Genomic DNA, 12,946 nt, shown 5'->3' on the forward strand with positions numbered 1-12,946 from the left:
GTAAACACAAGTGTCTTCATTTTTTGATACTGACTTTTAAGACAAGGTTTCAGTATGCAGTCTGGGCTGGCTTCAGCTTCATGATTCCCCCTCCCCAACCTTTAGCCTACCAAGTGTTGGAAGTACAGGGGTATGTTACAATGCCACTTCAATTCTGACCTCCCACCACCACTACAAACACCCTTTGTCCCTGAACACTTCTCTTGACATTGTTGGCTAACTGTCCTGTGCTTTGATTTTTTTTTTTTTTTTTTCATCCCTCATCCACCACAGTGGAGTTTATCCTGGTTGGTTTTGATTTGGTTTCGAAGTCTAGGGAGAAAGAACAGATGACAAGGACTTAATAACCAGTCCAAAACTTCTTAGCTCATTTCAAACAATTTCAGAAGTATAGAATGAATATGCAGAACCTACTTGGAGTCCATCCTCAGACGGAAGCCCGTCTGCCCTGTGGGCGCTGTCCTAGCATCCCCCAACATACCCTCAGGTTATCTTGTCAGCTGTACGTCTACAGAATACACATTGGACTTTATGCATTTCTAAAATCAGCTTTGTTCTTTTTAAACAGATAAGTGTAAAGCAGGAAATTACTTTTACTGATGTATCTGAGCAACTGATGAGAGACAAAAAACAAGTCAGAGAGCCAGTAGACTTACAGAAAAAGAAGAAGCGGAAACAACGCTCTCCTGCAAAAGTAAGAGAATATGTTAAGGTGTGGTTACTAACCTTTTCATGTTAACTGTTGGTTTATCCTGTGGGCAGGAACCTATTTGGACCTTAATCCAGAGGGAGAGGTCTTCTGTGGGTTAGTGTTGCTGTGCTATCCCAGCTTCTGTAGGAGGGAGTAGAGAAGAGAGTTCCATACCTGTGTGGGTGTGGTGGGCCTTGACTTTCAATCCCTCTCCCCTACCCCCTCTCCTGCCCTCTCTTTCCCTTTTCCTCCACTCCCTCATCTGTACTCCCTCCTCCTTTTCTCCCTGAAAATGAACTTTTGTCTTTCCTCGTCTCCCTTGTATTATAAAGTAACGAGATATGTAGGATCCTTGTTGATTGTTCCTATTTTTATACAAGTGTTCATGTTTCACGAAAGTTTACAGTGTTCATCGGAGACACCTTTAATAGACTTACGTGCCCCGAGGGCAGAAACCTCATCTTGTCACAGCTGGCTCAAGAGCCTGAAGAGGGAGGCAAATGAACACTTTTTATTGATCTGTTAGGGGTTGTCCTCTTCTGTGTTTGTCCCTTGCAATGGCAGTGGTATAGTGCAACATTGGTAATTCATCTTCATAGTTATTTCCCTGTTTTACCTGTGTAATAATGAAGCTATTCCTTCCCTCACCTTTTATTAGTAAGGTCTCAGCCAAAACTAGCCTTGAACTTGATACAGTCAAGGATGACTATGCTTTTGATTCTCCTGCCTAGTGCCTATCTCTTAAATGCTAGGATTATTCAGGAGTGTGTCATCAGGCATAGTTTTATACAGTACTGGATACTAAATAAAGGGTTTTATGCATGCTAGACAAGTACTTTGCATTCTGAGCTGCGTCTTCAGTCCCCCCTTTAAATATATTATATATGATCACTCTCCCCCCCAACCCCTTGTGACAGGGTCTTGCTATGATCTAGGTTAGGCTGGCCTTGAACTTGAAGCCTTCTTGCCTCCATCTCCTGATTGCTAGGATTATAGGCATGAGCTACCCTGTTAATGAAGTACCAGAATCTTTATGATGGCTACCTACTGTAGTTTTTATTTAAAATTATAATCATTATCTATCTTGTACACTTGTAGTATAGTGACAAGAACAGCTAATAGTACTGGCTTATAAGAGCAGATGGCTAACATTTCAGCAAACTAGGAAATCCTGTTCACTCATTTTCTATTGTTAAAGACACCCCATGCTGTTCTTAGGGAGACAGAACATGTGCCTATGGTATTTTATTAGATAAACTAACTGAGTTATATTTTTGATTCTCTGTCATGTTTCCTTTCTATCCATAAAATTTAGTAGATTTGTATAAATGTAATTTCCTGGTTTTTCCACTTGTAAAGTGTGTTTAACCCATTTTTGGACTTAGAGTTAACAATAGTAGTTTTGTTTTTTATAGTGCTGGAGAACACACACCCATACGCACACACCCTTGCTCATGCTAAACAAGCATTATATCATTGAGCTATATCCCCCACTCTGTAAAGTTTTTAAGAATTTTATTTACTATTTAATAAATTGCTTGGGCAAGATCATGTTATAATTAATGATTGTTTTGCTGAACACTGCTGTGTTGTATTCTTTTCATCTCCTTTTTAAGTCGATGCCATATATTTATCAATGCTGTCTGCTTATGGAATCGAGGGGTATACTCTCGATTTCCAATCATTGTGCACGTTATGTCCTGCCTGAGTGGATGTGACTGGGGCTGCTGCACTCTTGAGAGCCTGGAAGGTTAGGCTTGACTACAAGAGTCTCACTGGAGTTGGAATTCGTATTTTGGTTCATACTAAATTCATCTTTCTCATTTGTCTGACATTTTAGGTTTCATATTTTATGGATTCCCTCCCCCTCCTTTTTTCCCTGTCTTACTTTTTCTCAGTGACTGATGTTTTATTGCTATTGCCCTTTACACTAACAAATTCATCAGAGTTAACTTCCCAAATCGTAGTGATGGTTCATTGTGCTTCTTCGTGCTCCTGCTTACATGGGAGGAATCTGTTTTACAATTTTAGGATTTATTTACTTATTTATTTTTATTGTATGCATATTTTTTATATACCACATTCATGCCTAGTGTTTGTGTCCACCAGAAGAGACTTTGGATCCCTTGGAACAGGGGACAGGTGGCTGTGAGCTGCTGTGTGAGCACGCAGCTGAACCTGGCTGCTCTGGAAGAGCAGCGGACGCTCCTGCCCTCTGAGCTGTCTGTTAGACGCTCTGTGCTAAGTATGGATTAGCTGTTATTCCCTAGACAGTTCACTGTCCTGTTTGCTAGTGCCATTCTGTACGTTAATTCATTTTTTGTTTGTTTGTTTCAAATACTCTCCCCCCAAGATTGATTTATTGGGTGTGTGTATGAGTGAAGGGCAAGCAGCCTGGGGTCTGAGGAGTTACAGGTGGCGGCTGGCTGTGAGCCACCATGTGGTGCTGGGAACCACACACAGGTCCTTCTCAAGAACAAGTGCTCTTAACTACTGAGCCATCTTTTCAGCACCCGTTTTTATTATTTTAATTATGTGTATGTTTGCATATGAATGCTGGTGCTCTTGGGGGGCGTCCGTGATGTAGTATTGGATTCCCTGCAGCTGGAGTACAGGTAGTTGTAAGCTGAGTGACATAGGTACTGGGAATCAGACCCAGGCTCTGCAAGAACAGTATATGTTCTTAATCACTTAACTCACCAGCCCCAGCCTTCGTAAATTCTCCCTCAAGTCTAGATGATTACCACCCAGGAGAAGATTACTGGAATCTTGTCCAAGTCAGTTCTTTGAAGATTTTTTTTTTTTTTGGTTCTTTTTTTCGGAGCTGGGGACCGAACCCAGGGCCTTGCACTTCCTAGGCAAGCGCTCTACCACTGAGCTAAATTCCCCAACCCCTCTTTGAAGATTTCTAAAAGCGTCGCTAAGGTATTTTGTCCCAGTCATTGTAGTGGGGAGATATCTCTTCTAGGTATAATGTACAGAAGAAAGCATTTCAGGGCAGTCCGTCAGGGAATTCTTAGAAGAATGAAGTATGGAGCAGACACAAATGAAAAGAACAAAAATAGTTACTCTAAAAATTGTTAAAATTGTTCCCAGCATGGTATGTGGATTATTCCTCTAAGCCAGCACTTGAGTTCCAGAACAACCAGAGTTACCCAGAAAGACCCTGACTCTTTTTTAAAAAGATTTGTTTATTTATTATATATAAGTACACTGTAGCTGTCTTCGGACACATCAGAAGAGGGCATCGGATCTCTTTACAGATGGTTGTGAGCCACCATGTAGTTGCTGGGAATTGAACTCAGAACCTCTGGAACACAAATTGTTTTTATATGTTACATGTAGTGGACAGAGAAAAGTGTGGCTAGTTTTAACATTGATCTTTAGTTCCCCAGGTGAGTGGGTTTTTTATGTCTGAAATGTTAAGGCTTTGAGGTATAAGCTGGGTTCTGTTACTCTTCCTCAGATATGTGTTAGTGTTATATTCAGATATTTCATTGAAGTGACTTTTTCTGCCATTTTCATTGAAGATAAACAAGTTTATCTTGGGTTTATAGTTTGTAAATCGGTATGTTGATTGGTTTTTTTTTTTGTTTTGTTTTTTGTTTTTTCAATTTTAAGTTTCTCAAAGTTCAAGGTGTAATTTATTTTAAAACAGTGTCTAAGACTTTGGGGAAGGTTGTCAGAGTGGAATGTTTAGGAATAATATGTAACAGGTTAGTGTGAGAACTAGAATTCATGATCTTTGCAGGGCTGCTTGCTGCCAAGACCTTTTCCAAACCCTAGTCTTTGCCCCCATCAGTATCTTTAGTATATGCTGTCATCGTGTCAGGCAGGATATGTACAGGAAGCAGAACTGATGCACGGTGGTGGGGCTCTGTTGAGCACATCAGCTCATGCCATGTTGACCATGTCACCACCACAGTGAGGAGTACTGCGCTGTTAGCCATGGTGTGAGGAGTACCACGTTGCTCTGCCAGCATCAGCTGCTGCAGACACTGAGCAGCGGCCATGTTTGGAACCTTTGTCATCTTAAAGTCGACAAGGATGCTTTGTCACTGAGCGTTGTCTAGGTTTAGGTCTTTTCTCTATTATGAAGTAATCTACTTAGGAAAATAGAAGAAATTGTAGACACTTGTTTCTTTCAAATGCCAAATTTCTTCTTTGAATGAGGGAACCCCAGAGCTTCATGCATGATAGAAAACAACTGTACTGTTGAACTCTATACCCCCAGCCCAAAGACTGTTTCATTTTAATCAAAATAGTACATTTAACCATAAATCACCTTTTGGTGTCTTTGTGCTGATGTTATAAACCCTCTAAAGTCACACATCTTGTGAAACATCCCCATGAGAAGATCGTTCTTTCCCCTCATGGTGGAGATGCGAGCATTAGACTTGGAAGTGTCCCCCCATCTGCTTGTGATTGCTTCACTATCTCTTTCCTTAAGGACAGGCTGCTCTCTGTTTTATCACTCTGTCTGTCTGCGAGCTCACTTTGTTTTGCCTCTTTAAATCTGTTTTCTGTTTCACAGACAGCTAAAGTTGTTACAAGCCTGTGACGTCTGTGATGTAGTAGTGTCTCAGTATATTTATGTCAGTGGTCGTACCCCAACCTCGCAGGCTCTGTGTTAGTTGTAATCAAGTAGCATAAACAGTTTCTAGGCCTCTCTCTCTCTCTCTCTCTCTCTCTCTCCCACACTCTCTCACCAGATCCCACTCCAGACAATTCTCTCTCTCTCTCTCGATATACCAGAACAAGACACCAGATCCCATTACAGACAATTACTATGTTGCTGCTGGGAATTGAACTCAGGACCTCTGAAAGCGCAGTCAGTGCTAACTCAGGACCTCTGAAAGCGCAGTCAGTGCTCTTAACCACTGAGCCATCTCCCCAGCCCTAGAGTATGACTGTATTATGGGGAAATTGTTTTCCATAGAACTGAACCTTTAAAAAGATTCTAATCTCGAGAAAACTCATCATTTAGAAACTATCACCTACATCTTTAAATTCAGGAAACAAGTAAGGACCTTTCTGAAACTAACAGTCACAGGCTGTGAGATGGTTCAGTGGGTAAAGACAACTTGCCACCAAGTCCAACCGTCTAGAGGGAGAAAAATGACCCCTGCAAGTTGTTCTTTGACCTCTGTGTGTCTGCAAGGGTCACACGCAAACGCACACTCAAATGTGTACACATGCACTGCACTCACACATAAATCTTTTAACCCTCAAGGCCAGTATGCTAAATGTGAGTTGTGTTCCATTCTTTTGACGCAGGGAGTTTCATGTTCTGCCACTGTTAAAGCTTGCTATTTGAAAGTGAGATTTGCAGAGTCTGAAGAGATTGTGAGTGTGAGGAACTAGCTCTGACTGGTGTGGTCACACGATTTTTACTCTGGATGACCTTGCTATGCCTCTGGGGTTGTGTTCTTTTGAAGAAGGAAGAAAATCTTTAAAGTCCCTCTCCCACCCTCAGTTGTTACCAAAGCCTCTCATAACTGATTGGTGAGGTTTTAAATCAGTGGCTCTCAACCTTCTTAATGCTGCAGTCCTTTAATACAGTTTCTTGTGTGTGGTGACCCCAGCCAGAAAATTATTTCATTACTATTTTGCTATTGTTATAAATTGTAATGAAGATATCTGATATGCAGGATATATGATATGTGACCCCTGTAAAGGGTTGGTTTGACCCCCAAAGAGGTCATAACCCACAGGTTGAACACCACTATTTTAAATCATCTTCTCCAAATTCTCATGGGTTTGAGTGGCTTAAATGTTAATATCAGTTAATGTTGGAAGGTATTATAACATCTGTCTGTTAGATTAAAATATCATGGGTAATTTTAGTAGAATGCGGACAGCTGTGTTTGTCTTTTGAGAAGAACCTTTTCTAATGGAGGAGCATTACTGATCCTGGAGTGAATTCTCTCAATTGAATAAGCAGAATTTAGACCTTTACTTGACACGTGTTGAGAGCCTTCCTCATTCCCGACACCTCTCCCACTCTGTGTGTGTGTGTGTGTGTGTGTGTGTGTGTGTGTGTCTGTGTAAAACTATATATATATAATATATATATGATACTAGCTAGGAACAACTTTGTCTCAAACAAAGCAATACACAAGGAACTATGAGAGCAGGGATATAGAATATCTAGGGAATTCCATTTGATGCCAGTTTGTCTTTCTGTAAATTTTAATTTAACACAATCAAACATAAAACAAGTTGAATATTTAAATTATTGCTAATTTGCTTACTTGGTAACAGGAGAGCCTGAGGTCGGGTCTTTATAGTGTCCTGCTTCTGCTGAAGTAGCAGAACAAGAGGACACTGAAGCCCCCAGAGCTGCTGCCGTCAGAGTTGGGCTCGGAGGAGCATGCCTATAAGCCAGTTTTGGGGACTACGAACATTCTGGAATACAGAGCCAGAGTCTTTCTCCAAAACTAAAAAGTGCTGTCTCCCATGTCCTAAACATGAACCTGCAGCCCTTTCTGCTGTAATGGTGATCATATGTTGAGTGGGAGGAAAAACAAAGCAAAAATATACTAATACCAAGTAAGACTGCTAATCTTTAGAGCAAATGTTTCAAACCATTGGGTCATAATTTGAGAGGATCCTAAAGGATATAAACAAGAATAAGTCAAGAGCCAAAGAAGACAGTCAGGCCAGAGGTAATATGCTGCAGCTCCTCTTGGAGGGCTCTCCTCTCTGTGCTACCTAGCCTGTGGGGTCTGAGGACCAGAGGCGGGGACCTGCATGTTTAGCAAAGCCTTTTTGTTTAAGGAATGAAGTGGTAAGTTGTGGGGGCTATTTGGTATGGATAGCAGGCAGCAAAATATCTCAGTGCTAGGTGTAAGATCCCCACTGTGCCCCAGACTCTGAGTTTGGACATTGGAGCTGGAGCAGTGAAGGGCACAGACAAGTTCATGTGGGCACATTTCAAACGTTGCAAACTGGAAAAGTGTTTGTTGGTGGCAAGATAGATTTTACTTTGCCCTATAAACAAAAATATTGTCATACTGTCCTGACAGAGGAAAAGAAAGTTAAATTTAAAATTTCTAAGAACTTGGTATTTCTGCTTGAACTTATAAATATTCTGGATCTTATGTTTGCCCATAAGCTAAGTATTCTCTGTCTTACCCACATAATTCTACCTTTTATGAAGACCTGAGTGAAGACAGCATGACTTCCAGTGCAGTAACTGTCCATAAAGGGCTTTGCACAGTCAGGGATTGCATCCGCTTCCCAGTTCTGCCTGACAAGACCTTCCTTGCAGTTACCGAGCTGCGGAAAGCCAGTGACCTGCCATGGAAAGCCAGTGACCTGCCATGGCTTTTGGCACTCATTTTCACCAACCTGTGTGAAAAGAGGAAAGCCTGGTATTTTTGTCTTACTTATGATATATAACACACAGCATGTTCTGTTTTGCATAACTTGTGTTCTATTTTAAGAGGGTTTGTGTATTTTCTTTTTGTACAGTGTTACTTGCATTATTATTATGTGACTTGGAGGAAGTGAAAAAAATTTTAAACTTGACTGGCCAGAAATCAAACTTTTATTCTCACTGACTGTTCAGGAAGCTGTGACACCCACTTCCATTCTCCTGCCAAATGTGTCCCTTCTATGTCTTGGGTGCATAGACTTGAAGCATTGTTGACCATGTTGGCAATTTGCCCAGAATCCAAAAACCCTGTATAATTTGCATACTAATTATCATTGATTTGCATTCAGTATAGGCTGAACTGTCTTCCTGAATTTAAAGTAAAAAGATACACTAAAGATTAAAGCTATTTATCCTTCCTTACTTGTCTTTTCTAGGTTGAAGAAGCTATGGTTTATAGGCCCAGGTTACTTCCCATGGTCCTCTGTAGATCTTGTGTTGGTCAGTCTCTCGGCTTTCTTTCTTTCTGTCTTTCTTTTTTTGTTTTGTGTGTGTGAGGAGAAGTGTCGTAATGGGGTCTCTATCTCCCTGGCTGTCCTAGAACTCTGAGTGCAGACCAGGCTAGCCTTGGACACACAGAGATCCACCTGTCTCTGTCTGTCCCTTGAGTGCTGCGTTAGTGTGCAGACCAGGCTAGCCTTGGACACACAGAGATCCACCTGTCTCTGTCTGTCCCTTGAGTGCTGGGTTAGTGTGCCACCATTCTCAGCTTTACTTTCTATATGCTTTTCGCCTTCAAAGTTGTTTCCCACTTCCTGGCTAGATGCCTTCTGATCTGATCCTGCTTTCCCTCTCCTTGGCTTCAAGTTCTTGCTGTGTAGCCCAGGCTGCCCTTGGACTCTCTATCCTCCTGCTCCAGACTCCTGACTCCACTACACCTGACATCCTCTTAGAGCTTCTATGCTTCTTCACATCAGGTTTTGTCATCCTTTTTCTTTCTTGGTAATGTTAAGGGGATGGTGTGACAGGAGGTGGTAAAATGCTGCGTGCTGAGTAAGTTGTTGGTAAGTTAGAGTTCATGAGGCTAAAGGTGAGCTTACACTGCTAGCTGCCCAGCCCCTACTCACACAGCTCTTAATTGCCAGGCACTCGGGGTAGAAGAGTCTGTCTCTTTTCTCCCATCTTCCTTCCCCATTCCTACCTTTATTTACCTGACAAATCTGTTTGGGACATGCTTAGCAGTAATAGTTCTATAGTATCCTTATAGATCCTAGACTGAGACAAAATCCAGATTCTGTTGGATTACTGGAAAACTTTATTATCTTCTCTCTTTTTTAAAATAGAAGAAGATAACAGCAGTAAACTCTTATCTGACTAAAAAATTCAGTCTGTAAAATGTATGCACACTTTTCATTCGCTCTGTTCCTCACCTATCACAGCCAAGGTGTGGGTCCTTGTGAAGTGGTTATTAAACACATACAAGTAAAAGTGTACTGATATGCGTGGGTATATGTATACACACACACACACACACAAAAGGACACTGTCTGTCTGTCTATCTATCTATCTATCTATCTATCTATCTATCTATCTATCTATCTAGTGTCCTTTTGTATTGAAAAATTATATACTGGGTTCTTAACCTTTAACAAATCCTGGTGTTTTTTCCCATTTAAGTAGATAGAATTTCTCAATTTGCAGTCACATTAAATAAGTTAAGTTGATTTTCTGTGGCTTAGCCTTTCTCATTGATTAGTATCTGGCTTTTCTCCCTCATATGTGAGAATTTGAAGTTGAAAACTAAACTGCTTACTCTAGCAGCCCTGTAGGGAAACACTTAGGGACTCTGGTAGCCATCAGCTACAGGGAGGCGGCAGAGTGCTTCCAGGGTTTTAACCCAGTCTAAGTCAAACTGTACTTTCCTACATTAAAGGTGCCACTGTCCTAATAGCCTTTTCCAGATTATTTCTGAAAAATTATTTTACAACCTCTAGTGATCAATGCTTATATTGTCCTTTTAAAATACAGTATTTACATTTTAAAAACTTTGTTTTTTGCCTTTATTTTTAAACTAGATCCTTACAATAAATGAGGATGGATCACTTGGTTTGAAAACCCCTAAATCTCATGTTTGTGAGCACTGCAATGCTGCCTTTAGAACGAACTATCACTTACAGAGACATGTCTTCATCCATACAGGTATTGAATTAAAATGGGCTGTTGGCCTTTAAAATTATTATCATTGTTATTTTCATCTTTGTATAAATGTCATCCAGTCTTTCGACTGTAGCTTACTTGGCATTGTCAATCAAAATCATTAGGAGGAAGACGGAAAAGACTTTAAATGGGAAGACAATTAATTAATACAGATATATGCATTTAATAGTCGTAATTGGGTACCCACTTGCCTTAAAGCTCTCTTTTCAACTAGAGAAACTCTTCTCAACTGAGGCTGCATTAAGAGCCTGTTGCATTCATCTTTCTGTGCTAGGTATGTGATCAGCACAGGCAGTGTTTGAAAATCAGATATTAGAGATGATAGCTAACAGAAGTAGAAGTTAAAAAATCGTGAAATTGTTGAAAATAGAGCTGAAGACTAATTACACACCTTTAGGCAAAACAAGCTAGAAATGTGAAATGACTTGGTGGATGAAGGAGATGGATTGAAGGAGGAAATGCAGTGGTGGCCAGAAGCTGAAGGAGAAAAGATTGAAGGAGACCTCAGGGAGGGAGGATGGCTGCAGTCTGTGGAACAGAGGGGATGATTTCTGTAAGGCTCAAGCCAAAGTGTAGGGAGGCACTTGAGACTTGAGACCGCCTGCCTGTGTTGTGTAAGGTGTGATGGGAAGAAGGAGGAAGGTACCAAGGGGCGGTGAGTGCCGCATGAAAGCAAGGCCTCCTTCCCCATGGGCAGACCACAGCACTAGGAAATTAATGGGTTCCAGCAGACACAGTTTCCAAGGACGGGGTTCTCTCCAGGGTGTTTATACAGCTCCGAACTCTCTGAAGAACATAGGTAAAAGGGCAGAGAGGGACGGCCAGCCACCCAGAACAGGATGCTGCCTTCAGACAGGGAAGAAGGCATATTGAAAGCAGACACCAGGACATCTGGAGAGTGCTTTTTTAGCTTGTATATCTTTTAAGTTTTGTTTTCTTCCTTATTAAAAGGATATAAATGAAATTTTATTTTTTGTGTGATTGTAAAAAATGTGTAAGTCCTGGAGGAAATTTTTAAGGTAAAGTATAACTGTTAATAAAAAATGTTTTTAAAAAATCATGCAGTGTTTTAAAATTTTACAAAATTTGGGCATCTAAGATTTATTTATCCTTAGAAGTAATGACTTAAAATACTGTTTTATTCATTAACTAATGTATGGATGTCAAATTATTTTAAGGCGAAAAACCGTTTCAATGTAGTCAGTGTGACATGCGTTTCATACAGAAGTACCTGCTTCAGAGACACGAGAAGATCCATACTGGTGAGTGCTGCGTCCTCCCTAAGCTCACTGACATCACCACAGGGGATGGAGGGAGGGAGGGGGAGGGGAGCGGGAGTCTAATAAGGCACACTGCTTAAGACCATCTTAAGTCTTAGCCTGTCTCTTAATAAATCATTTTAGTATGTCCAACCACAATAAATAATCTTGAAATAGTTCCATAATAATCTAAATTACATATTTTAAGTAACAAAGGAGGAAACTTTCCTAACATAGCTGTTTCTTAGGCTAAGTAAGTTTATCGTGCACACTAATCAGCTTGTGAACTATGGGATCTTCGGGATGTTAGAGCAGCAGCATCTTTCATGTCTCCTCTCTATATGGCACACTGTGTCAGAGAGGCAGCTGCCCGTGTCTTCACACAGTGGTAATGATTTACAGCAAGTGCTTTGGAAGATCACCAAAGTGATTAATGTTAAAATTTTCGTCTCATTTAAAACAGGTATCTCAGATTTTCTAAGTGACGTTGATTTACTAGACTACTGAACTTTCTCCTTTGATATTTCTAAGCATTGTAAAAAGATATTTCTTTGAAATTAATTTACAGTGTTTAGGAGGGTGTGTGTGTGTGTGTGTGTGTGTGTGTGTGTGTGTGTGTGTGTGTGTGTGTGTGTGTAGCTTGGGTTTTATATCTCGTTGGAAGTGAGAGTGATGATGAATGCTAACAGTGAAAATGCTAGCCCTGCAAGTCAGGGTCTTGTTATGTGGGATGCTGCTATTCAAGACCGGAAGCTGCTGTGGACCTGGACAGGGTGGACCAGGCAAGTTGTTTGTATTTCTCTGTATTGCTGCTCAGCTAAATACCCATCTCAGAGTTATTTACATGTGGTCTCATGGTATGTGCAGCATCTGTGAAGTGGATCCTTGGAGACCCTGTAGATAGAAGCAGCCTTTTTAAATCAAAAGCTTCCCTGCGTCTTTGTTGCCGTTAGAAAGAAGTGTGAAGGCGGCCATTCTGCAGCACAGTGCCAGTCATGCTGCCTGTCTGTCGTTATGTTTGGTTTTATTCTGAGACAGGGTCTTACTCTGTAGCTAAGGTGGCCTGGAACTCAGTCTGTCCTTGTGCCTCAGCCTGCTGAGTGCTGGCATCATTAGCATGAGTCGCCATGCCTGGCTGGTGCTCTGTTCTTTAACGTTCTGTTTTGTTTATCGCCAGGTAAACACTAATCACTTTAATATATATGGTAGAAGAAAAGATCATAGGGTTTTATGTGATCCAATAGTTAAATTGAAATTTCAATGCAGTAGTAAAAATGTAAGATACAATGTGAAAGTAGTTAATATTTTCATGTGTTTATTAGATTTTGATGATTTATTCATTTACCCAAAACTTGGTAGTTGATCCTCCAATATTTTTCTGGTTCTAGGAGTATACAGAGA

General features: G+C 40.8%; 1 protein-coding gene across 5 annotated transcripts in view; it reads left to right on the forward strand.

Annotated features, from left to right (window-relative positions):
- Znf148 (zinc finger protein 148) overlaps positions 1-12,946 on the forward strand; it is a 111,905-nt gene that overhangs the window by 69,485 nt on the left and 29,474 nt on the right. For 4 of the 5 annotated variants that reach the window (XM_032900138.1, XM_032900142.1, XM_032900140.1 and 1 more), the window contains exons 5-7: positions 569-712; positions 10,145-10,268; positions 11,465-11,548. In XM_032900138.1, coding sequence (XP_032756029.1) covers positions 569-712; positions 10,145-10,268; positions 11,465-11,548 — 352 coding nt within the window. The remainder of the gene's footprint in view (positions 1-568; positions 713-10,144; positions 10,269-11,464; positions 11,549-12,946) is intronic. The other variant, XM_032900143.1, reaches the window with a different exon arrangement.

Source organism: Rattus rattus, chromosome 4, assembly GCF_011064425.1.
Source record: "Rattus rattus isolate New Zealand chromosome 4, Rrattus_CSIRO_v1, whole genome shotgun sequence".
NCBI lineage: Eukaryota > Metazoa > Chordata > Mammalia > Rodentia > Muridae > Rattus > Rattus rattus.